This window comes from Juglans regia, chromosome 10, assembly GCF_001411555.2.
Source record: "Juglans regia cultivar Chandler chromosome 10, Walnut 2.0, whole genome shotgun sequence".
NCBI lineage: Eukaryota > Viridiplantae > Streptophyta > Magnoliopsida > Fagales > Juglandaceae > Juglans > Juglans regia.
In genome coordinates, this window is record NC_049910.1 from 35,600,664 (window position 1) to 35,627,882 (window position 27,219).

The 27,219-nt window shown below is 36.7% G+C and overlaps 2 protein-coding genes and 1 long non-coding RNA gene across 4 annotated transcripts; 2 read left to right on the plus strand and 1 right to left on the minus strand.

The window, feature by feature from the left end:
• Positions 1-959: 959 nt before the first annotated feature.
• LOC108994497 (poly [ADP-ribose] polymerase 1) lies at positions 960-17,414 on the plus strand. Of its 2 annotated transcripts, XM_035694611.1 has the most exons (21): positions 960-1,228; positions 1,381-1,415; positions 2,416-2,465; positions 2,554-2,737; positions 3,774-3,960; positions 4,075-4,420; positions 4,793-4,988; positions 5,067-5,231; positions 5,371-5,431; positions 5,558-5,621; positions 5,706-5,957; positions 6,690-6,927; positions 7,013-7,125; positions 7,211-7,287; positions 12,852-13,012; positions 14,910-15,101; positions 15,204-15,312; positions 15,459-15,541; positions 15,637-15,774; positions 15,937-16,119; positions 17,136-17,414. In XM_035694611.1, the coding sequence occupies exons 1-21, from the start codon at positions 1,105-1,107 to the stop codon at positions 17,181-17,183; spliced, it is 3,006 nt and encodes a 1,001-aa protein (XP_035550504.1). In that variant the 5' UTR covers positions 960-1,104; the 3' UTR covers positions 17,184-17,414. The 2 variants fall into 2 exon arrangements, with proteins under 2 accessions (XP_035550504.1, XP_035550505.1); XM_035694612.1 differs by lacking the exon at positions 1,381-1,415.
• LOC108994498 lies at positions 7,587-20,580 on the minus strand. Its single transcript, XR_004802545.1, has 3 exons — positions 20,474-20,580; positions 17,467-17,469; positions 7,587-7,597 (listed from the first exon to the last, which is right to left on the minus strand). It is a non-coding gene; the product is annotated as an uncharacterized LOC108994498 (long non-coding RNA).
• Positions 20,581-21,010: 430 nt separating this feature from the next.
• On the plus strand, positions 21,011-22,376 carry LOC108994473 (LOB domain-containing protein 16-like). Its single transcript, XM_018969696.2, has 2 exons — positions 21,011-21,465; positions 21,745-22,376. Exons 1-2 carry the CDS (start codon positions 21,172-21,174, stop codon positions 22,093-22,095), a joined length of 645 nt encoding a protein of 214 aa, XP_018825241.2. The 5' UTR covers positions 21,011-21,171; the 3' UTR covers positions 22,096-22,376.
• Positions 22,377-27,219: the final 4,843 nt, after the last annotated feature.

Sequence of the window (27,219 nt, forward strand, 5' to 3'; positions counted from 1 at the left end):
TCAAGCAACATCAGTTTGTGAGATTATTTTTGTATAATCACTTTGTGACTAGAGTATTTCCCTACTTATAAATATAATTATAAGTTGCAATATTATATTAGTATAATTTTGATATTTAACAAATAAATCAATAAAATTGGCAATTTCGATTCATTTAACTTATTATCTCATTGGTTTATTTGATTATCTTATATTTATATTTATTATTTTTTAAATTGAAAAATTAAGAAATAAAAAAAATGACTGAGTTGAGCAAAGTCAAGCTGATTAAACACTCAAATTGATTATAATTCGAGTTTTGAGTTTAATTTTTTTTTATAGATTGAGCCGAACTAGATTGAATTTGTTTATGCTATAATTGATTCTTTGTGTTCAACAGCCACTCTAATGAACCACAAGGTTTGTCAACACAACGAATAGTGAATAAAATAATATTCTTTAAAAAACTATTTTGATTTTATATATTTTAATTTTAAAAAAATTATTTTTTCAATGAAGAAGTTAGAAATATATTGTGGATGGTTTATTATTGTATTGTTATTCAAAATAGTTATTTTATTCTCTTAATTCAGTGTGTAAAATATATAATTTATTTCATTTAAATGATACAATTTAATTTATAAAATTAAAATTTAAAAATATATATTTTAAATCAAATTATATCATATAATTATTTTATTAAATATATTATATATATATACCGACTAGAGAATATAATTTTTATATTAAAAAATCTATATTCCTGCCTGTCGCATACAAGATGGGTCGAACTTTGGGGTGAATGGGCTGGACGAGAGGCCCGGCCCAGAAAGCCTAGCATCAATGTCTCATCCAGTATTGGCTCACTAGTCTTAAGATTGGGCCGCAGATAGAAAAGGGGCAACAAAATAGGGCCTGAGAAAGCTCGGAGGTTTTATTTTATTTTATTTTTAAAAAAGAAGGGAAAGAAATTGCGAAGATTGTCAGAGAAGCTATCAATCAACTATTCAACCCAAACTTCTTCGACACTTCACAGTTGCAGTATACATGCGTAACTGAGAGCGAGTGTAGCTCTGTGCCACAGAGAGAGAGAGAGACGAAGGCAATGGCAAACCCTCCGAAACCATGGAAGGCGGAGTACGCCAAGTCGTCGCGATCGTCGTGCAAGACATGCAAGAGCGCCATCGACAAAGAGGTTTTCCGCCTTGGCAAGATGGTCAAGGCCACTCAATTCGACGGCTTCATGCCCGTATGTTCTCTTTCTGCCTGTTTTTCCTGTTTTGTTATTATTATTTTTATTATTAGTAGTATTGATGTTTTGGATTGTCGTATATTATCTTTTACATTGTGGCATTTGGGTAATGAGAACTCACTTTCGTTTTCTTGTTCTTTTTAATCTAGGTACCTGTAATCCATGGCCTAAGTGGAAGAAAGATGTAATTTTGACCATTGGCTTACGCTTTTTTCCTTTTTTTTTTTTTGGGGGGGGGCGGTTTAGGACTTTCTGTAAGTGCTCAGTTAACTTTTACATTTCATTTGTCATTTGGTTAATTTTTGGAGCTCCCACGATAATGGTTTTTTAACTGTTTGCTGCTTAAGCTTGATTTGGTACAGTCAGACTTGGAAGTGAGCCCCCATTGCCATTTTAGTTCTCAAGTTGGCTCTGCTAAAAAAATTACTCCTTCGTTCTCAGAAATGACGCCTCTAAAACCTGTTCTTAAATTGTTGTCTTCTTCTATCGAGGAAACCTTATGAATACATTCCATCTGCTTTATCGAAGCCTGCCATAACTATTTTCTTTACATTCTATGTAAACAGCATATTGAAAGATACATTTTAAAAGTTAGAATTTTATATCCTGCCTTATGGCGAGGGAGTTTTGGGCGGGTTTTTTCAGCCGAGCCGGGTTGTCTTGGGTCATGCCTAAGATTGTGGCGGAACTTTTAGCATGTTGGAATAGACATCATCATTGCTCCCAACTAGCAGCGACATGGAGGATGGTTCCTTTGTGTCTATTGTGGTGTATATGGACGGAACGAAACAAGAGATGCTTCAACAACAAGGAGAGAAATGCGGGGGAATTATAGAATTTTTTTGTGTTTTCTTTAGTTCAATGGTTGGCTGCTATTGTACTAAAGGCAGGGAACGTTCACGAGTTCTTGTTTTCTTTTCAGCTTTCTAGAATGTGATTAGGAGTCTCTTTTGTATACTTCCTGTCTACATGGGCGTTGCCTAGTTTCATTCATCAATAAAATTTCTTACTTATAAAAAAAAAATGATTAGTTTTTCTCTGTTACTTGGAAGTTTATTGCAAGGTTCATTGAGGGATTCTATGATTCTTGATGTTTGTAAATTTTCAAATGTAATTCGGGACTTACTTTCCAAATATCCTGCCGGTATTATACTGCTTTGACACGTATTCATTTTATGAATCAGATGTGGAACCATGCTACTTGCATACTGAATAAAGCAAAGCAAATAAAATCGTATGTATGCTCGTATTACTTTCAGCATTTTCATTGAGTTAAGCAGATAGATTCAGTAATCAACTCCTTTGCGTGATTTTGCTTTTAGCATTGATGATGTTGAAGGCATTGAGTTGCTTCGTTGGGAAGATCAGCAGAAGATGAGGAAGTATGTGGAGGACAGTGGATCCCTTGCTAGCACTGCTGTCACAACTACAGAATGCAGTATCGAAGTTTCACAATTTTCTCGTGCTACCTGCAAGCAGTGCAGCCAAAAGATTAAGAAAGGAGAGGTTAGTTTCTATGTTTCTGAGGTCTGTTTCAGAAGATAGCTAATCATCACAACCCTATCTACACTGAAATACGTGGGGATTCTGTGGAGAAACGAGAACTGGATATTAAGCGTCCTCTCCTAGAAACTGAAAATGTAAGGTTGTGTAAAGAAAAACGAGTCTAGTGAAAAATTATTATTGAACTTGTCCTTTAATCAATATTCTTTGTGTTCCAAGACAAAGAGATTAAAATAGTCAACATTCATATGTGAGTTTGAGGAATCTGCAGATGTTTAATGTACCAGACAGAAAAATGCTTAAGCAATGCAACACATGCTACATTGACTTGTGCCAATTGGTGTCTCTTATGTGTTGATCTGCATGTTTGCTACTATTCCTCTGTTAGTCCATACTGAGAGCATGTCATTATCATGGAATGATTATGCTATTATTAACAGTTAAAGGCCTTTTGCAAGTGTATGGTGCTTGGTGGTCCTTAGATAATGTGTCTACCTCACTGACTAGCTCTACCTTGACCTATCAAGCCAAGAACTCTTTCAAGTGACCACTTCTCCTGACTTGTTTATGAGTTAGGCCATATTCAGGTGTCATCATTAAATGAGTGGACTGAAAAAAGGGCATTGAAGTTTGAGTGCTACTTTATGCACAAAATGAAACATAATTCTGTTTAAAATGTGATATAAACTTAACCCTCTCAAATTGTTTTAAATAACATGAAGTAGGCAATGACCAAAAAGAATGATCTGACTGAAGGGGCTGTTTAAGGTTTTATAAAAGTCCTCAAAAGGAATTTTGTAATTTTAGTGATTGAAAAGTTGAATTCCTGAAGTTAGACCCACATCTGAAGATAACATAGTATTTTCCCAAGGTGGAGCAATGATTATTTTGTCTAGAAGATTTTTATCTAGTTGATGGATTCACCTTTGCTTGGATTAATTTAACTATGCTTCTTTCTTGAGTGATTTAATCAACTAGTAATGCATAAATGCAATTTGAATTTTCCTTCATGTCAACACTTTTAATATTTTTCCTCTAGGTTCGTATATCAACCAAGCCTGATGGCCAGGGAGCTAGGGGCTTGGTGTGGAACCATGCCAACTGTTTCCTGGAATCATCTCCATCTACCAAAGTGGAGACGTTGTCTGGATGGGAGAGCCTCTCAGCTTCTGACCAGGCAGCTGTTAGTGCTGTGGCGAATAAGGTTCCTTGTAATGCAAAGGGTGGTATGAACCTTTTTTTATTTTTATTTTATAGTAAGTTTTTTTCAAATGCTCGAGCAACCACAAAACTCTTGTTTTTACTGGTTATTATCTCTCTCCATGTGTTTGTTTTTTCAGGCACTGCAATTAAGATAGAAGAGAGTAAAAAACTCCTGCAACAATCGACTTCCAAAACTGGCATAAAACGTAAAAAAGATGTTCGTGGTGATCAGAATCCAAAAGTTGCTGAGGCTGTGGGAGACACATCGGCAAGCAGGGCTGCATATAAGGAGAATGCTTCCAACTCCATTGATGAACGTCCAAAAGGAACTGATTTGGATAGTAAGCTGGAGACCCAAAGTAAAGAATTGTGGGCTCTGAAAGATGATTTGAAGAAACATGTGACAACGGCAGAGTTGCGGCAAATGCTTGAAGCCAATGCTCAAGATTCAACAGGATCAGAACTTGATTTGCGCGAACGCTGGTAATTTTTCTGATGCAATCTTTGAGCCTTTATTCTACGGAGGGTTTCTTTTTAAATTTATAAAACTTGTCTACAGGCTTTGTCATGGATTTTTTAATCTTTGGATAAGTTATTTATTTGTCTTGACACTAGCCTCTTATGCTTTGCGTACAAGTATTGGTCACTAGATCACCATTATCCCAGTAGATTAGTTTCAAATGTATGAAACTGCTGCTGTGTTTTTCATACCATGCAATGATTACACCATATTTTGACTTGAATATCTATTTGATTGAGAAGCTGTTAGGAAGTCAATAGATACCACTATTTAAGATTCTCTAATTTCTTTTATTAGCAGTTGACACCATATTGTCTGTTGTAATTCTTGTTTAGTGCGGACGCAATGATGTTTGGAGCACTTTCTAGCTGCCCGATTTGTGCTGGTTCTGTTCGTTATTCTGGAGGCTTGTACCGGTGCCATGGTTTCTTATCCGCATGGAGCAAGTGCTCTTACTCCACTCGTGAACCAGAACGTCTGAAAGGGAAGTGGAAAGTCCCAGAAGAGACCACTAATCAATATCTTAGCAAGGTATTAAACCTGCACCCTTGTCATGTAATGAACTAGACAGTAGACAGATAGTGACTTAAGTTACTAAATTGTAACCAGTGGTTTAAATCACAAAAGAAGACCAAACCTGTTCGGATACTGCCTCCACCGGCGTACAACAATCCTTCTGGAAGTCAAGCTATTAACCGCAGCTCTCAATCAGCGAAGAATGAAAGTTTGGGAGACTTGAGAGTTGCTATATCTGGATTACCTAAGGAATCCATGGTATGGTTTTTGCTTTTTGCTTCCTCTTTTATATGTCATAATTACCTTTTATGATGTACTGAAACCTTTCTAATGCAGTTTCCGATCTGTCATAATTAATTTAGCAGTTGAGTTAATCTCATGAGGGATGATTTTGCAGGAGAAATTCAAGAGAAAAATTGAGGGAGAGGGTGGAGTTGTTCATACCAAAATAAAGAAAGGTATATGATCCCTCGAGTCAACTGAATCTTGAACATAAAGTCTTGTGTCATTGGACATCTGGGTATATTGCTGTTGACATTGCCTCATTGTTCTAACTGTTTTGCTTGGAAAAAAATCAATTACAGATACTAACTGCTTAGTTGTGAGTGGAGTGCTGGATGATCAAAATGCTGAGACCAGGAAAGCAAGGTAAATATGCTCTCAAATTGCTGGTCTTGAGTTTTTTTTTTTCTTTATTCATTTTCACTTTGATTGGGGTGGTTTCACTAATAGGAGGATGAAGTTACCAATTGTTAGAGAGGATTACTTGGTTGATTGCGTTAAAAAACAGAAGAAGCTTCCATTTGATTTGTACAAAGTTGAAGCCATTGGTGAGGCATCTAGCATGGTTACTGTCAAAGTAAAAGGGCGAAGTGCTGTGCAAGAATCTTCTGGCCTCCAAGATACAGGTCACATACTTGAGGATGGGAAAATAATCTATAACACGACTTTGAGCATGTCTGATTTATCAACTGGTGTTAATAGGTAATTTTGTTGTTTTCTTTTGCAGACTTCAATTTTCTTTCCAAATATTGGCTGTGGATTTGATTGGCTTAAAAAAAAACTCATTTGGCACTATTGCACTACAGACCAATTTGTTGGTACTCTTGTCTCTTCCAAAATGCAGTTTTTCCTGGCTTAAAATCAAATATGTACAACTTGTATGGCACTACAGCCCATTTTGTTGGTATTTTTTGTTTGTTCCTTCCTATGGTTTTCCCTAGCTTAAAATCAAATATATGCAACATGTATAACACTAAGGCCTCGTTTGTTTCCGCAGATGAGTTGCGATGAGAAGAGATGAGATAAAAGTTAAAAGTTGAATAAAATATTGTTATAATATATTTTTTTAATATTATTTTTGTTTTGAGATTTGAAAAAGTTGAATTATTTATTTTATTTTGTGTGTGAATTTAGGAAATTTGTAATGATTAAATGGGATAAGATGATAAGTTTTGTGAAAGTGAACAAGGCCTTTTGGGTTAACCTGGAGCTAATAGTTTGGGTTGCCATCTGAATATAGTGTGCTTTTCAACTTGTAAGTTAGAATATATAGTATGCTATTTCCTACTATGCTTGCTGTTAAGGTGGACCAACCCTCTAATTTTTGTTTTATCTTTCCGTGTTCCTATATCAGGCCATATTCTCTTTTAAATCTTTTATTTCGAATTTTCACCTCTTTATGTTATTCTAACTTCACTCTTTGCCCACTAATAGTTACTATATCCTCCAAATAATCCAAGACGACAAAGGGTCTGATTGCTATGTGTTTCGAAAATGGGGTCGAGTGGGAAACGAAAAAATTGGAGGAATCAAATTGGATGAAATGTCAAAATCAGATGCAATTCATGAATTCAAGCGTTTGTTCCTTGAGAAGACTGGGAATCCGTGGGAGGCATGGGAACAAAAACAAAATTTTCAGAAGCAACCTGGCAGATTTTTTCCATTGGATATAGTAAAAACCTTATTTATTTATTTATGTTTTGCCGATACTTGCGTTGACAGTAGCTGTTTCTTAAGGTCATTTAATTGTTTTGTAGGACTATGGGGTTACAAAACAGGTGTCTAAGAATAGAAAGAATGATGCAGCCAGAAATCTTGCCCCCGAATTAGTAGAATTGATGAAGATGCTCTTTAATGTGGAAACATACAGGTTATGTAAAGATCATTATTTCATTTATTATTATTTTTTCTTTTAAGATTTATATGCCTGAAAAGCTAAAGCTTAATCTGTGCAGGGCTGCCATGATGGAATTTGAAATTAATATGGCTGAAATGCCACTGGGAAAGCTGAGCAAAAGAAATGTCCAAAAGGGTAGTTACCATAAAAAAACTCGCATTGTGCTCTTGATATGTAGCTATGCTTTTCATTTTTTTTGATAAGTAAACAAATTATATTACTCCAAGAATAGGCCTAGCCCAGTATATACATAGACAACCCTGACTAGGAGGTCGCAAGAGATATAAGGAAATCATGAAGGGTCATACCGTTGAAATCAACAACATTGGACCATGTACATAACGTGCTATAAAAGAAAGCTATAAATTCCTCTATTAATCTCTCATTGTCCTCAAACGTTTGTGCATTATGTTCCTGCCAAAGACACCACATGATGCACATCAAACTTATCTTCCAAACCGCTGAGATTTGGTGTACCCCTCCAATGATTGGCCAGCTGGCCAAAGCTGCTACCACGGTCTCTGACATAATCCAACCCAACTCTACTCTAACCAACATCCCATCCCATAAAACCTGTGCTATCTCGCAGTGCAACAAGAGGTTTTCTACCGACTCCCCCCTCCCCTACACATACAACACCAATTTGCTATGATAATTCTCCACTTCCTCAAGTTATCTGTTATGAGGATCTTGCCCAAAGATGCTATCCACACAAAGAAAGCTACTTTGGGGGGCGCCTTGTGTCTCCATACCCTTCTCCAGGGGAACCTCGTATTGGGGTCTTGGGTGAGAGCCTTATAGAATGAGCGAATTGAAAAGGCACCTTCCCCGGCATGTACCCACCATAAACTATCTTTTTGAAACTGACTTGGCTTCACTGAATAAAGGAGGCTATAAAAGTCAACAAAATCATTCACCTCCCAATCTTGTGCAGCCCTATTGAAACTGATGTTCCAATGAAGTTTCTCACTTGATATTCTCATGACCTCCACTATTGAAGCCACTTTTAACATTGGCAATGTGGAATAGTGAGGGAAATGCATTTTGTAGGGTAGTATCTCCGCACCAAATATCTTTCCAGAATTTAATCTTGGATCCATTGCTCAACTGAAAACGAGTGTGACGAAAAAAGACCGCCCATCCTCTTCTAATATGTTTCCACATCTCCACTCCATCTGCTCTTCTAACTTCGTTCATGCACCAACCACCCCACATATTGCCTTATTTGCACCCAATCACACCTCTCTACAAGTCTTCTGGTTCCTTATTGTATCTTTATAACCATTTGCCGAGTAACATCGGATTGAAAGTCCTCACATTTCTGATACCCAGACCACCGTTGGATATTGGGCGACGAACCGTTTCCCACTTAACCGGGTGGAATTTCAACTCCTCACCCAAACTACCTCACAAGAAATCACGTTGGAGTTTCTCAATCTGACTTGCCACACTTGCAGGTATAGGAAATAATGATAGAAAATACGTAGGTAAATTAAAAAATGTACTCTTTATCAAAATAAGTCTACCACCTTTCGACAAGTACATTTTCTTCCAACTTGCTAATTTCTTCTCTATTTTCTCAATCACTGACTCCCATAAAGTAGGCGTTCTTGCACCAACCCCCAAATGAAGACCCAAATACTTCAAAGGTAGAGAGACAACCTTACAACCCAACGCATGAGCTAATTGCCGTTCATTAGGCACCACACCAATTGGTACCAACTAAGACTTTTCAAAATTCACTTAGACCAGACACTGCTTCAAAGCATCGGAGTAACTCTTTCAAAGCAGCACCTGATTTTGATCTGTAGCACAGAAAACAAGGGTATCATTTGCAAACAATAAATGAGATATGTTAATGATACCCCTATCTGGGGTTCCAACTGAAAATCCTTCCACAAAGTCATGATGAGTCATTGCCGTGATCATCCTGCCCAATACCTCCATTACAAAAACAAACAGTAAAGACGACAATGGATCGCCTTGTCTTAGGCCTCGCGAACTATGAAAGAAGCCCGCCGGGCTACCATTTATCAACACAGAGAACTCGGCCGTTGATATACACCAACGGATCCATGATCGCCACCACTCTCCAAAGCCACATCTCCCAATAAGATAAAGACGAAAATCCCAATTAACATGATTGTACGCTTTCTCTATGTCTAACTTGCATATAATCCCCGATGATCTTGTTTTCATTCTACTGTCTAGACATTCATTAGCAATAAAAACCGCATCAAGAATTTTTCTACCTTTAACAAAGGCATTTTGGGGCTTGGTAATCTTCCCCACCACCTCACTAAGTCGGTTTGCTAGCACTTTGGAAATGATCTTATAAACCTCTCCTACTAAGCTGATGGGTCAATACTCCTTTATCTCGATAGGCCCTACCTTCTTTGGGATCAATGCAAGGAAATATTATTTAAGCTTTTTTTGAATTTTCCGGCCACGAAGAGCTCTTGAAACACCTTCATAATATCTTCCTTTACAACATTCTAACAATCTTGAAAAAAACCCTTAGAGAAACCGTCCGGCCCCAGTGCCTTGTCCTTAACTATTTTCCGCACTACTTTCGCCACCTCCTCTTACTCAAAAGCCCTCTCCATCTGAGAGGCATCACTCATACTAATGGCTTCAAAACCCAGTCCATCAAAGGACGATCGCCAACACATTGGTTCAATTAGGAGTTGCTCATAGAAGCCAACTACATGATCCGGAATAACCTGTTCTTCTCTGCAATCAACACCGTTAATCTTCATCATCTCAATGTTATTGTTTTTCCTGTGAGAATTTGCAACTCGATGAAAGAACTTGGTACTTTAGTCTCCTTCCTTGAGCCACAAGGCTCTTTATTTTTGCCACTAAGAAATCTCTTCTAGCAAGATAATTCTCTCAAGCTCCTCATCCAACAAGGTCTTCCGTTCTACTTCATCTTGGTTAAGGGGCCTCGCTTCTTGGATCCTCTCAATATCCAAGATCTCCTTCAACTTACCCTTATTGTTTTCCCTTAGGTCCCCAAACGATTACATATTCCATAATTTCAGATCTCTTTTTAGTGCTTTCAATTTTCTTGCAAGGACAAAACTAGGGGTGCCCTGAAGTTGGTACGAGAACCACCACTGTCTTACTCTTTCTACAAAGCCTTCAGATTTTAACTACATATTTTCAAATTTAAAATATCTTCTACCACCTCAGATACCATTGCAATCAAGCGGGATGGGCCAATGGTCCAAGATAATACGAGGCAAATGCTTTTGCCAGACATTTGGGAAATGACTCTCCCACTCAAGAGAGATGAGGAAACGATCCAATCGAGACCAATAATGATTATTAGCCCACGTGGCGGAGCCACCAGCTAATGGCAAATCAACCAAATTCAAATCAGAGATACATTCAGAGAACTTTACCATTGCTGACTACCCTTTTCTATTACTGGAAGATTTACTTGGAAATCTAATGACATTAAAATCTCCCCCTATACACCATGAGAGGTTCCACCAACTGTGAATACTGGCCAGTTCTTCCCACAAACACACTCTGTTGCTGTCTAGATTTGGACCGTATACTCCTGCAAAAGGCCATAAAAAGTTATCTGACACTCTTAAAAGAGCATGCTATCGTGTACCTCCCTATGTACTCCATTTTCTCCACCACTCGTCGATCCGACATCACTGACACTCCTCCCAATGCCCCGTTAGATGCCATATAAACCTAGTTCACATGAATTCCACTCCACAAACTTCTCACAATTTCCCTATTGATGGTCTTCATCTTTGTCTCCTGTAAAAACACACAATATCTGCCTTCCACTCACGAAGCAAATTTCTTATCTGAAGTCTTTTATTCGCCTCATTAATCCCGCAGACATTCCACGACACAATATTGGGTTTCATGGAGAAAAGGCAAGCCCATTCCCTTTCGGCCTGCCCCTACTGGAGCTAACCTCAGTGTTCAGCGACTATGTCAACCTATTAAGCTCCCACTATTTTTTCAATTCATTCTTCCAATGTTGTTGGTGTCCCGCTTTAATGGCCGTAAGCAAGGCCCAAAACTGATCTTCATACCCTTTATATTTCCACACCCACAACTTTATGTATTTCATTTACCTTCTCAAAGACCCAGTCCGAGACTCCTGGCTGAGAAGGGAACAGAAAATTCAAAGGAGTTGGATCCACCACCTTGTTAGCCCCCGGAGAATCTTGAGTCTCCACCACCGAGATTTTAGTCATACCTACTTGATCACTCAGAACCATCGCATTTTCTTCATTTGAGGATACCCCTTCAACAGAACCATATTGGGACAAGCCCAACTTAGAGTCCGAAAACTCTCCATCCCTCACATCCACCTCAGGGTTCATGAGAAGACACCCAAAGTGGTTAGCCGGGTCCCCCTCCCCCCCTCTTCCCTCGTCGACACTGTTTGGCCCTTGAGCGGCAGAGAAAAATCATCCACTCGAATTGCTATGCCCACTGCGACATGAGAGTCATCTTTTTGGGCACCCCATACCTGCGGGCCATCGTTGAAGAGTGCCACTGTCGTCATCGGCAGTTTCTGTTGGCCCCCCGACGTCTCCCCCTGCAACGGCGGCAAGCACAACTGAGTCTCTCTTGACTGCGCACCCGACACGACCCCGGATAGAGCCCTAGGGCTTTTGCATGCCTTTTGGGTTGATGGACCAGGCCCATCCATGCGTCCCTTGCTGCCCGCGTCAAAAGGGCCTACATGCTGCCCACTAGCTTCAGCCCTGCTTTCCTCCAAACAGGCCCCATGTTTTTCTGTTTTTGGTGGGCCTTCTCAGTTTGATACCAGCCCGGCCCCTCTATCTCAACCCCACTTTCCTCCACACGTATTTCCTTATCATGCCCAACCAATTTCCTTGAGTCTTCAAGATCCTTCTGCACTTTCCATAGTTGGTTCTGCAGCACGTCCATCTACCAGCATAATTCCTCCTCCACCTCCTTGCCACCATCTGCAAAACGTACTCCTTGAGGTGCTTGAGGCTTAAATCTGTTAGTGGTGCGATGTCCCTCTCACCCCCCATACGGTGCAAGAGCTTCCTTGTACGACCGTGTTTTCTCCCCCTTAGGCCTCATTTGATGGCCGACTGAAGCTGCTGCACCCCATGTTCTCCTCTCCTACATCAACTCCATTGACGCTTCCTTTAGCCTTTTCCATCCCTTCCCCCCCTCCCCTTCAGGGATGATGATGAAACTTCTCCTACCTCCCTCCCTATATTCTGCCACCCTCACAAAACAACCCCTCTTGTTGGAACATTTCTGTGCTAGGTAACTACAGTAGCCCTCTCTGATGGAGCTGTAGAACTCCTCCTTCTCACCACTCAAGCAGACCTCCAGCGCCTTAACCATCCACTGCACAGTTCTAAGGTCCACCACGAGTTCCTGCTTCCTACTCCATCCCCTCTCTGTAATGCGAAAAAGTCTACCTTCATTACTAAGTTTTAATACTTTTGACTCAATCCCTACATCTCTAAAGAATCCCATCGAAACCAAATCACGATTGCACTAGCAAGATCAACGGTTTCAGCAGGAAAAATATCGCAAGGTGTATGGTGAGAAAATATTTTTTAGAGACAGAAAATTTGATAGAGAACTTGTTCCACTAATCTCAAACTAATCTGTACAGAAGGATGCCAAAAAAAAGTGTGTTTACTTTATAATTATTGGTTTTTGTTTTCCAGGTTTTGAGGCGTTAACTGAAATACAGAACCTGCTAAATAATAATGCTCATGATCCTTCTGTCAAGGAAAGCTTGATTATTGATGCCAGCAATCGTTTTTTCACTATGATTCCATCCATTCACCCACATATTATTAGAGATGAGGATGATTTTAAGTCAAAGGTACTAAATCAAGTGTGGAGCTTCCATCGTGTTTTTGTATTTTTGCCTATTCTCAATCCATTTGTCAATTTAAACTACAGATATATCAACTCATCATAAATCACCGTTTTTCTGTTTTTATTTATTGTTTGTAATTTTGAAAAGCCTGTTTTACTTTTATCTGAAACCTTACATAATTGATGCTTTTTAGGTGGCCTGTACTCTGATGTAGTAAGATCCTCAAATTGATTAAACAGAGCAGTTCTGAAAGTATCTCAATCTTCTATAAATAATTTTCCAACAAGCTTCTTGATTCATAAATTAGCAAGTAGCCTACCAATTCTGATAAGGGGCTTATAAATTGTCCAAGTTCAGTACTCTGACTCATATTTCAATATGTCTTAATTGCATTATAGCAATTCCTTAACTTAGCTGCATTGTCGTTTTGCCATCAATGGCAGCATCTCTAGCTGAGATCTGAACCTTCTAAGCCTTCAATTCTGACATATTGCTTTAAAATACTTGTAAACTTTATTTTGATTGTATTCTGTCTACATTTGCATAATTTTCAACTGTGAGCTACTACTTTCACTCTTTCCCTGATTTGTATTATTACTTTTGTTGAGTGAGTAATTTTAATTTATAAATACTGAAGGAAGGCATTTTACTTCTCCTGTGTGCTTGCCTTCTGTGATATGTAGTATGTCAATGTTTACATATTCCATCAGTTTCATGATTTGGAAAACCTTTAAGATCTAGTATTAGTATACAACAATAAGTTGTACTAAGAAATTTAAGGTGGTTGTAGTTTTCTTTGAAACATGCAATCGAAAAAAGAAACAGAACTAAAAGGATAGGCATGAAGTCTATATTGAGAAAAACCAGTTTGAGCACCTCACAAGTGGTTATGAACTTTTTGGCATCAATTTAGGCCTAGTTTGTTTTCAGGAAATTTCTCAACTCATCTCATTTTATCTAATCATTACAATTTTTCCAAATTTTCATACAAAATAAAATAAACAATTCAACTTTTTCAAATTCCAAAACAAAAATAATATTAAAAAAATATATTTTAACAATATGTTATTCAATTTTTTAATTTTAATCTCAACTCATCTCATCTGTGAAAACAAATGAGGCCTTAGTCCTGGTTTAAATTTTGAAGCAGAGTGAAGAAATTGGTGGAAAATTTGTACTTAAAGATTAAGTTGGGTGAAATTAGGGTTGTAATCGAGATGAGTTTTAGCAAGTAGTGTTTGGCCAAACTCGGCTTGATTATTAAAAAATTGGCTTGAGCTAACAAGTCGAGCTGATCTTTGTATGAGCATGTTCACATACTTTAATCTAGTCGGGCAAGTTTTATACGAGTTTGCATCATTTAATAATCTATTCAAATTTTTGTTCACAAAGAACCTATTTAATGATCGGATCTAGTAGAACTCCAGTTTCATCAAGCCGAATTCGAGTTGCCTATTGGGTAATGTTGTTTATTTACAGCCCTAGGTGAAATTGAGATGGTCAGAAACAGGATGGCTTACCAAATCTTCTAAAATATTGATTCAGATTCATTGACTTTCTAATCTAGAATTCAGTGTAATAACCAAAACTTTTACTTGGGTAGTTCTATAGGAACAGTATGTTCTGTAAAGGGTCTAAAGTTGTTGAATCAAGGAGACAGAATTTGTTTGTAAGATGTAGTATTTCTGGTGCCATTATTCCTACTTCTGCAGTTATAGGCTTGCACTATCCGATATGGGTATTTTTTACATGCCCGGGTATTGTGATGCTTATTTAGTCATAAAAAGGTATTTTGTTGCCCATTTAGAATGTAACTGATCCATGTAAGTTATTCTTTCATCTTCCTGATGCAGTTCTGTACAACGACTAATTATTAGCGCCCTGTTTGCTTCCATGATAGGTTAAAATGTTAGAAGCTCTCCAGGAAATTGAAATAGCATCCAGATTAGTAGGTTTTGATGCTGATAGTGATGACTCGCTAGATGAAAAGTATATGAAACTCCAATGTGATATTACTCCCCTTCCTCATGATAGTGAAGATTATCGGTTGATTGAGAAGTATCTACTTACTACTCACGCCCCTACACATAAGGCGAGTTTTAGCAGTGACACCCACTATGCTGGTGATGATTTTTTGCTTGTTTCTTTAATTTTTTTGTTGACAAATTAATCAAACAACTGTTTATATTATCAGGATTGGACTCTTGAACTGGAAGAAGTTTTCTCACTTGAAAGGAAAGGAGAATACGATAAGTTTGCTCCCTATCGAGAAAGGCTTAAGAACAGGATGCTCCTTTGGCATGGTAAGTTGCAGTGCTGATGTATGGTATTTCTCTGCGGTGTCTTATGAATAACTTTTCTTTCTTGCAGTTTGTTGTGGGCACCCACTGACTAGAGTGTTGGGAAAGTTGACTAGAGTTTGATGTAAATCCGAACATTTTCTTTGCAGGTTCCCGGTTGACAAATTTTGTGGGAATACTTAGCCAGGGACTGAGAATAGCTCCTCCTGAAGCTCCAGCAACTGGCTATATGGTTCTCTCTCGCTCACTCTCTCTCTCTCTGTTTGTGTTTTCATGCTTGCATATTTTTGTTTACCAGACTGATGCCTTCTTTGGTTTGTGTTATAGTTTGGCAAAGGGGTATACTTTGCTGACTTGGTCAGTAAGAGTGCTCAGTATTGCTACACCGATAAGAAAAACCCTGTTGGCCTAATGCTTCTTAGTGAAGTTGCTTTGGGGGAGGTCTATGAGCTCAAGAAGGCCAAAGTGAGTCTAAATTGCATGATTTGAATAAGATTTTTTAGCAATGGTTTTCCCAAAAACTTTTCCAATGCCTTTTTGGAAGAACGAGTAGGCCCATCCAAATACATCAGCTTGTTATTCCTCTGTGACTTTCTCCCTTTTAACTTCTTTTCCTCTGTTATTCAGTATATGGAAAAGCCCCCTGAAGGAAAGCATTCTACAAAAGGACTTGGCAAGAATATACCTCTGGAGTCGGAATATGCAAGGTGGAGGGATGGCATTGTTGTTCCATGTGGAAAACCTGTGCCATCAAAACTGAAGGCCTCTGAGCTGATGTATAATGAGTACATTGTTTATGATACGGCTCAAGTAAGTTATCTTTTTTTTTTTTTATCACTTGTGTTCCAAAATATAGTTTGTTATTTTTTGTCCATGGTGATGAATTCTAATTTATATGTGATCCAAACAACAAATATATGTTTATTTATAATTTAAATATGAATATAGATTGAAGTACCTGGTTCTGCTGCGACATGCATCAATTGATGTTCCCGTAAAAGGCCTGCTATGAGCATGGTCTGACACCAACTACTGGCAAAAGAGAATCTCCATCCCTGGTATAGTTAGGGGATGGATTGGGTTCAGATGGAGAAATGGGGCTAAATTGTCTTTGGGAGGTGGAGAATGGGTCTCACCTTGTGGTGAAAAAGGGAACTTGTTAGCCCTGGTTTGGATTGGAAACTCATCTCAACTTATCTCATCTCATTATTACAACTTTTCCAAATTCTTACACAAAATATAATAAACAATTCAACTTTTTCAAATCCCAAAACAATAATAATATTAAAAAATAATATTTTAATAATATTTTATTCAATTCATCTAAAGCCATCTTAATTCATCTCTGGATTCTAACAATAATATTAGTGGAGAGTTGAAAGGTGGGTTGGTGGGTGTTGAGTCCAATGGCGGGGTGCGTGGTTGGCTATGGTGGATAAAACAACCCATCTTCAAGACAAATTTGGGAGGGGGGAAAGAAAAGAAAACAAAGAAGGATAAAGGGTAAGAGGGGCAAGAAAGAAGGGGGAAGGAGGACCAAAGCTTCTCCCACCTCCAACCAGTGTCAAGGTTGACAGCTTATAGAGGCTATGGTTTTTGGGACTTTTTATCGGGAGAGAGGACTAATTAAATGGGGTCTTTTTTTTTTCTTATGACTATAATTGCACCAACTTAGAAATTGATATGTTGCTTGAGAGTTGGCCAGACTGTGACTGAGATAGCTTTTTCTCACACCTATGTTGATTTTTGTGCCTAAATTTGTGCCGTGTGATTAGTGCATGTATATGTGTCATGTGACTGAGATTGGGCGTTCTTATCTTGAACAGGTCAAGATGCAGTTCTTATTGAAGGTAAAGTTCCATCACAAGAGATGAGGAGAGGTAAGTAAATTTTCACTATTGTGGGGAGTGTGTTACAGTTTGTCCAGTTCTGTAATCAGTGATTCACACAATGTTCGCTCTTTTGGGAACCGCTAAGTCTCAATTAAGATCTCATCTGGAGATCTTCAACATACTTTTTGTGATGTAAATGTTGTTTGCTAGTAGTGGAAGCAAGTTCAGTATCTTCAGAAATGCATTTGCCATGTTGATGCGCACTTTTTGTTCATGGGCTCTCCCCTTCCATGATGTGATGTATTTTAAACACATGGACAACCACAAGCTTTAAAACATACACGTCTCTTCGAAGGCAAACTTTTAGGTTTGAATGCAATGTGATACAGATGCACATATATATCAATTTTTACTTATCCCTACTATCATTTTGGCCTTTTCCACTTGAGCAATGTTAGTCTTTATCCAAAATTTTGTCATTCGTAGTTATACTTAGATGTGGCATACTTTAAATGACTTCATCCAAAATAGGAGCCACTTGAAATATGTCACCTAGCAAGTGTGATTAGTGATAAAAGAATTTAGGATGAAGAAATATATCTCTGTCCACTGTGGCAAGTGTGTGTAGCCAAATGCATTTGCACCTGGACTTGAAATTAGTGAATGAGATTCTTGTTCCTTTACATGTTGTAGCAACCAGCAAGTGCAGAGCGGGTGGAGACCAAAATAGGGAGATGTTATTATGATTTTGATACCTAGTGTCCCGGATAGTATGTCTATGGATCATCCAGTTTCCTTACCCGTTGACTATCAACCACCAAGTGCCAACCTCACTTCGAACACAAACTGCTGCATATTGGTTCAGAATCCAGTCGAATTGGTAGTTGATAAAACAAAAAAAAAAATTATATATATATATATATATATTCCTGCCTTTCAGATTCTCACAAATTCTTGGGTCATCTGAGAAATGTAACTGTGGCAGCCCCATTGCCCAGCTGACATTCAATCCAGCTCTTACAACGAGTTGGGTCCATGTAAATATAACAAGAGATGTATGGGTGAAGATTCCAAAGGGGCTTCTCACTAGGAAGAAAATTCTTTGCTTGTCGTCTATGTTTTGTTCTTTTATGATGTCTTGGCCATTGGGGCTTCTTGTTGTCTACGTGTGTTTGAGGCAGTCGTTTCAATTGTGCTGGTTTCTTGCTCTTTTTTCTTAATGAATTGTTTTTTCTATAATCAACTGTTGTAATATATTCTAAGCGTATGCTTGTTTGGAACTTTGGAGACACCACTGTTCCATGCTTTGTTAGTGAATATGGAAGAAAAACACCATCCCATATAAAAGTGCATGAAGTTGGTGTAACAGTACCAAAAACTGAAATAGGAAAGGTATTTGTTTCTACCCTGTTAAGAAACGAATGCTAACATATGAAATAATCAGATTGTTGTTAATAAACAACCAAATTTCAACCCTATTTTAGATAGAGTGGTGTTGGTTTGGTTACTATTTTAAGTCGACAGATCTTGTAGGCAGCTAGCACGAGTGCCATGTTCTTGTGTGATGCCATACATTGACCTGTAGGATAAATGATGATTATGTCACGGTTAGCTTTGCATGTTGAATCCCTACCGAACCCTTCACAGCTTGGTGTGTGCTGTAGCTTTAAATGGCATGCAAGGAATATGTGCATGCAGCGGCATAGCTGAGGTAAGGAACATGACACGGAATGTACCTTCCTACAGAAAGATCCATTTTCCTTGGTTAGGTGACGAATCCATGCATGCTGCTTTTTGTTACGCTTTAAACGGTTATGACGTTTTGCTCACCCTTTCTATATTTGGTTCGAGGGACATGGCTCCGCTTGCACCCTTTTCATCTCACTTCTCTACAGCTGGTTCTCATTGCTGTGAGGTTGAGTTTTGAGTTCTAACTTCTAAAGGGATGGGTTTTCTTGGTGGCGATGATGCAAAGAGGAAAAAAAATCTATTTGGAAGTTCATTTATTGACAGGTAGTAAACGGGTTGCTACCCTTTTACTACTCATTAAGAAAAAATTAAAAAAATATATATAATTTTATTAATATTTACTTCTTTAACCATTAAGTAAAATAAAAAATTAAAAAAAAAATCAAATATAAAAAGAGTAATAAATAGATAGTAGGATAATAGACTATCATTTTCCTTTATTAACACATCAAAAAGCACATTATTGATGTAGAAAGCTTACATAGTCAGTTTGCATAAAAAGTAAGTTTGTGATTATAGAAAGTATTATACACTGAAGAAAGGTAGCAACCTAGTCTATAATAAAAGGTAAGAAAAAAGAGAGAGAGAGTTCTAAAACAATGTGGATGGATATGGCAATTGGGAAGGCTATGATTGAGTACAAGACTGGTAAAAAGTTAAAAAAAGAAGGATCTGTCTTACATATACGAAAAGGGATGGATCAGGATTCAGGAGGATGACCTTTAGATCTTGAGAAATGAATGTGTAATACGTTTTGAACTTTGTTGTAAGCAGTGACAGAGATTGTTGAGTGTGCGACATCCAGTGGCATTATTACTGAGATGAGGCATGCAGCCTTAATGGAAAACACAATCAAATATGGCTACTACATTTATAGGACGCGTAGTTTCCCTACGGTTCCCCAGTGAAAAAGGATATTACTCTTTGAAAGGTCTTTTTTTTTTTTTTTTTTCCTTTTTTTGTGGAAATGATGCTCTGATCTGTGCATAATAATATCAGCTTATTTTGTCCTTACTATTCTTGTATCATGTCATAAATAGTATACTGCACCACCAGGATAACACCTTTTAAAAGAGTACTTCATCTTTTTTTTCTTTTTTCTTTTTTTCTTTTTTAGTTCGAAGTTATTGAAAAAATAGCCAAATACTGTCATGTTGACATTTCCAATCTGTTGGTGCTGTGTCAAATAGTCCCTAATCACAATACATTATAAATGTATTAGTATCATTAACAATCATTAAATTAATTTCTATCCAAATCACCACAACACAAGACAAATATGATTGCATTGAAAACAAAAACAACCAGGAGCTCTCAAATTTGAACTCTTTTCTACGAACTCCAATTTCTTTTGAAAGAGAAAAACAATAAAAAAACTACAAAGAGATTACATAAAATTAATCCTACAAACTAATGTGGGTTTGTGTCATTTGTTAGATTGTAAAATTAATTTTATTACAAAATAAATTTAACAGATCAGTTGATCCCAGAAAATATGATCTATTGTTGTTTTTGCTGTATTTTTTTATGATCCTCAGATCCATAATAATTGGAAATCATCTTGAGGTACTGCCAAATTTAACAAGAGTAGTGATAAACACACAACACTTTGTACAACACTTTTCACAACACATGTTATAAAATAAGGATATTTTTGTAAAGTGATGTTAGTTTTATAAGGTATTGTACAAAAATATCCCTCATTTTAAAACATTGTTGTAGAAAGTGTTGTATAAAGTGTTGTGTGATTATCATTTTTCATTTAACAATGTGGTTGTGTGTGGGGTAGAGCATTACCACCGGGTGGGAAGTATCAGAGAGGCAAAAAGCGACATATAGCTCTGCAGTTTCCAGCTGGTACGGTGTTCGGCGGAAAAATAACGTTGTCAATGCCCCAAAATCAAACTCACCAAATTTTTTTTGAAAAAAAAAAAGAAAAGAATGAAAAGTTAAACAAAAGAGACTTAAGAAGGCAGGAGTCTAAACCATCTGAGAAAACTAGCCCCATATGTCATAAACCATTAATAAATGTTCCCTAAGAACCCTGCACCTGAGCCCGCCGTGTTCCCCATTCACACCCCTTAAAAGAACACCCCTCGGTCCCCTCCCCACTTCTTTCTACCTTTAAACCTCAATAGTCAATACCCCAAACCCCACTTCCCAAGCCAACCCATACCCGATAAGTCTCTCATTTTTGCACCATTTCCTAGTGAGCTCGTGTGCCTAAAATTTTGTATTCTCTCTCTCTCTCTCTCTCTCTCTCTCTCTCTGTGTTTCTGCCATGGAATCTGGAACTGGGAATGGAACTGGCTCGCCTTGCGGGGCATGCAAGTTTCTTAGGAGAAAGTGCGCTTCAGATTGCATCTTTGCTCCATATTTTTGCACGGAGCAAGGCTCTGCAAGATTTGCAGCCATTCACAAGGTGTTTGGTGCTAGTAACGTGTCCAAACTTTTGTTGCATGTCCCCGTTCACGATCGCTGTGAGGCTGTAGTAACCATTGCCTATGAAGCTCAAGCACGTATGAGAGACCCCGTTTATGGATGTGTCTCTCACATTTTCGCCTTGCAACAGCAGGTAAACACACACACACACACATATTCCATATTCTGTGTTTTATTCACGGTTCTTAATTTCTGCATAGTAGATGCAATATCTGTCTACTTGGGTTGTAATTAGGTATACCAGCTAGATTTCTTGAGAAAATTTGAGTTAAGTTCTTTTCTTGTTTTGGTTGTTTCCACTTCTGTTGGTAATGATCGGAGTCCAGAGAGCTAGGTGGCATGCTTTCAATATACAGGATGATGGCAATATACAGACAAAAATTAAAATTTTTTTTTTTTTCTGATGTTATAGGTGGCATGGTTGCAAGAACAACTGATGCAAGCGAAGGCTCAGCTGGCAGCTAAAAGCCAGAATGATTTTCGGAACACAGAGAATGATCAGGGGCCAGGTGGGAGTGTTGCTGGGGTGCCAATAATGGTTCCAAATTATCCTCCTACTTACATGAATCACATTTCCCCCCAGAGCTCACTTGAATCAGCTGACCACAGCTATGGTGATGGAATGAATATTATGCAAGAAATACAAAGCAGATCAGAGGAATATTGTTCTTTGCAACCATGTTCTAAGAAAAGACCATATTATGTTAAGAATCATGAATTGGGTGAGCTTCAGGAACTTGCCCTCAGAATGATGAGGAATTAATTCATCATATCTCTTTAAATCGACATATAGATGATGTTGGAGTTTCATTATGACGATGAGGATTCTCTATTTGATCTAAATGCTGTATATACTAAGACTATCTGAGAAACTTGGTTAGAGTGATGAACCTCAAATAGCTAGCTGGCACATTATGCTTTTTTCTTCCTTGATCTGTTTCTTTTCCGATCACCAAAATTAATGTGGACGGCTTGGGATATTTAAGATCTTTCTCTCTCTCTCTCTCTAAACTAGTACTATATATGAGTATGAACAATTAAATTTGTAGGGTGGTTAACTTTAAATTTCTTTTATTTTTCTCTACAACAATTACATGCATTACATGAGCAAAGGCTTGGATCGGAATTCGGGTCATTCTTTATTATTTTACACTTCTAACCAAATAAATGGTCTAGCTAGCTACTTCAGTTTCACCTATCAAGTACGCACTACTTCAATAATTAATTTATACACAGATACAATTAGAAACTAATCTGTATTGGGTTTCCAACGTGCGATATGGGAAGTTTTAAGTATATAATAACCATGAGACAAGACAAGCTGCATGGTCAAAGGAATTCGTGGAAGACGTATCCCGAAAAAATTATATATTATTTTTGTTTATCATCTTAATTAATTAAACTTATCTTCCCTTGCCAAGAGAATTGGTCACTTAAGCCTCCCATCAGCACTAGATTAAAAAAAAAAAATTATATTCAGCTCAGTGTTAGCTAGCTAGCTCCATTAACAGTACTAATATATATATATATATATATATATATATATATACACACATGTATATATAGACAAAAGAAATTATTGCTAGTTAATTAGAACTCCAGCTCGCTTTATAATCTTCTTGGAAGGCCTGGCGTGTTGACTTTTACCTACTCGATCCAGGGGCTAAAACTGGTAACAAAAAATAAAAAGAAAATTCCCTGCCCTCGCGCAACAAAAATAAATATCCGTGAAAGATTATTTACAATAATAATGACTATTTACGATAAAAAGAGACTAATACTTTTGATATATAAGAACTAATGATTTTTATAAAAAATAACTGATAACAAATAAGTAATTTTCTTATATCGCGTCGTGAGATCAATTCTTGAATAATACATCCCCTTTGGTGATGTGGACCGATTATGATCATGGTTCAACAGTAATTCATTCGTTTGGCTATATAGCCCAGGATTAGGACGTACTCATGATCATTCGTTTGAATGATTCGTTTGGCTATAAGACGTGATCATTGCAATCATTCTGCTTAAAGCCTAAGCACTTACACGTACGTACGTCGTTACAGTACCCTTGAGTAAGTACTGATCAGTTGAGTTAGTATTTCGGCAAAGCTTGAGTCTAGTTAATTCCAACGGAAATTAATTGGACACATGTATTTAATTAATTGTGTCTTGTTATGGAACACGTATCCTTATACATACCGAGTACGTCGAACAGTTTCAATTGATCTAATTAATTGGAACTTGATTCAAGCGGCCAAAATTACCCTAATTTGTAATAGACTGATCAATTGCATGCGTGGGATTTATGTTAAAGCAAGTAGCTAGGTTCACGTAACATTACTACAGCTAGCTCTATTAATGTAATTTCAATAATAATAATACCTAATGATTTTTCTAGTCATATGTGCACAGACAAAATGTCCCCTTGATTGAATGCATGCAGATCATGATCAGGCCTACATAATGATTTAGAATTTTTTGGCATACTATATTCATGTCATAACATGTTTGGTTTTTCCAATCTGGTAAAGGCAAAAGCAAATTAGGAGACAGTCTTGCATGTTTGAGATCAGTACTAGTCTCTATTTTCTAGTTTGAAGCACTGATCTCCAGATCGATGAGAGGAAAATTTCGTCATTAATAGATCAATCATGCAAAGCAATTAGTATCAAACATTTCATGGAAATTTAATTTTTCTTTTCATTCTGAAAATGAAAGCTAATATCCCAGCTTATCACAACATCATGTACTTCATATTATCCAGGATACATGATACATCTCATATATATATTTATCTTACATAGATTATCATGCATGTTATTATAAATTAAGAATAATGCTGAGTACAAGGTACAAATAGAAAAGTTTTGCACAGATCCTTTATAAAAAAAAAAAAAGGGGTCTCACTAAAAGAGAAAATATTTGTTTACAAATTTTCATGGTGCATGGAGTCCATCTTTTTTTTTTTCAACAAAGGGATCAAGCGAGACTTGTCTATATGATGCATGCAAGAGAATTTGAATCAAATGATGTTGAACTGTCGGATTGCACGTTGATGGCGTTGAACTACCTCAAGATGGCAGCTCAGCACAAGCACAGTAGGAAACAATGATCTTTTCGCGATTTGGAAAAATTTTGGGTACGTGTCGATATTTTAGCCATAACTTTGGATACAAGTATAAGAATTATGCATATGACCCCAATTTGAAAAGTTCTTTTCAACGCGCATATCGTGGTACCCAACTATGCTTGGTGTGCATCGTCTCCGAGACCAAAAGGTACTGTTTTCCCATTCGAATCTCAATTTTTAGATTATTTTTGCCTTTTATGGTAATATTTCAATTTTTGTTTAGGAAGTGATTTTGAACCCTATTTGGGTTAGACTTTTGGCAAATTATTTCTTTAATTACGTATTTATTTTTTGTATGATTATTGAGATTTTGCTATTTTTAGTAAAATTATGATATTTTTAATTTACAGCTATTACAGTCCGGCTTGTGGGTTGATTTTGAAATTCTTGAATTTTGACAATTTGAATTGAACATTAGATCAGTCATTATCTCTGTATTGATCATTTGTTGGAACTAGCTGCCTGAATTATCTCAATTCTATCCGGTATCACTATTTGAGAATTTCAGTAATACCCATTAATACCCATTAAACGTATATAAGTTAGAGATTGATTTCACACACACACACACACACACATATATTTGTGCTCGTCAATAACCTATAAACAGAACGTAAACATAACTTATATCTTCTTGTAATAATATTGAGTTGATCATACGTACGATTAAGATGTGGTGGAGATCTAAAAATATTTTAAGATTTCAGCGATTTTTCTAGATACACACGTTACAAGTACGTACTACTTTAAATGATTGGCAAGTAAATAGTAAATAAATTAATAATTGAGTGATATCATTATTATAATATACAGCTAGCTTAGTTTTGAAGTATTGATCAATAATATGATCTGGTAATTAACCCACGATGCAGCTCGATCGTGATAAGCAAGCAAGCATCATGTGATCAACTAATGTACTCATATATAATGATCACTATTTTAATGCATTAATTACAATAGGGAGACAGACCCGCTAGTGCATTGGTCGACCAATGATATTATAAATCAACTAATTAAAATGATCAACAAATTAAATTATTTGCTATTCTCCCTTTTGTGCGCAAGGGCCGGATCAGAATATCAAAATGCATGCCACAAGGAAAAGGAAGATCATTAATAGATCAGGCATGCACGTACGTACGCACATTACATGACAATTAGCATCATAATTAGCACCCAATTAGTTGATATATATACAAAAATCAACCTTAATTACGTTGATCGTCATGCCATGGCTCGAATAAAAAAAATACTGTTTATAACGACAGGCCGTATAAAGTTCTTCTATTGATCATCAACAACTGATCTACACCACACATTGAGTTTTTATTTTTTATTTTTATTTTTTATTTTTTCTCTTAACAGATATGTGGTATAAGACTGAATTTTTCATTGATATTATAGGCCGGGCAAAGAGGCATTAATATATATTCTTTTGTTGTGCAACGGCCATTAAAGCCAGCCTAGCTAGCTAGGTGTTCTCGGTCTGGTCATTCATGGACCATGAACCTAATTATTAAAACCTTAGGCAAATAGTTTGGAGAGAAAAATAATAATAAAGTGACCTAATATTATTAATATCATACATGCATGCCGATCGTTGTCACTTTCATAGGCCTTGTCGTTGTCATTAATTTTAGAGTAATGCTACATACAGTTATAGAGTGCGTAAATATCGTGCAGTCGCTTTGAAAAAAAATATGATCCACTATTAAAAAATTAATTTTCTTTTCATGTGGATGATCTTATATATATTCATTTTTTTCAAAATGATTGTGCGGCGCTTGCACACTTACGACTACAACTATTATTTTTTTTAATTTTATATGTAAACAATCGCACACAAAGATGATCAGAGAAAAGAGAATTGCATGCCGAAAATGAAAAATGAACTTTAGATACCTTCTAGAATCCCATGCATATATGATTTTATTCATCGCCCCCCATATGGACTCCATTAGTTGCACTTAGAAAGTAATTATTCCAAAGACAATTAGTTTAATGAGTGATTATTAGTTTAAAGTGAGTTTTAAGGGCAAAAAGGTAGACTTAATTATAAGGACCAAAAAATATAAGTGGAGAAGAAAGAACTGAACTTTTCATTATTATAATTGGAGTTCATGTCATATGTGTTTGAATCATGACAAACAGTAGTACTCTCCTCTTTCCGTCTCTTCTCTTCCATTAATGCTTATTTTTTAAGAAATAAGTCGGAATTAATTATAATTTAAAAACAAAAGGATCTTTTTTCCTAGCTTGCAATGAAATAAGAAGAGATCAAATAAAGAAAAGAATATTGGGGTTAATGGAAACAGCATATACGGTATATACAGTACTGAGTTGTGAATTCAAGCTCATGTTGCCCTCCTCACATCGAGGTTTATATATAAAGAAATTTTTTAGCCATAAAAATTAGATTACACAAAAGTAAACTTATAAACTAACGTGACTTGATTTGGTACGTTAGATTATAAAATTATTTTTAATATAAAATATATTTAACGTATCATATAAAGACATGTGAAGAATATATGATTTTATTTTTATGAGATATTTTTGTGACTATAATAATATTTCTCATATATATATATATTCTTCAGAAAAGATTAATAAGCACCAATAATTATTTGTTAAAAGAAAGAGTTTCCTTTTTCATATGACACTTAACAGCAATACAAATGATATATTGTATTAGTTTAACTCCAAAAATTACTAGTGTTTTTTTTTTAAAAAATAAATAAAAAGTAAAACAGC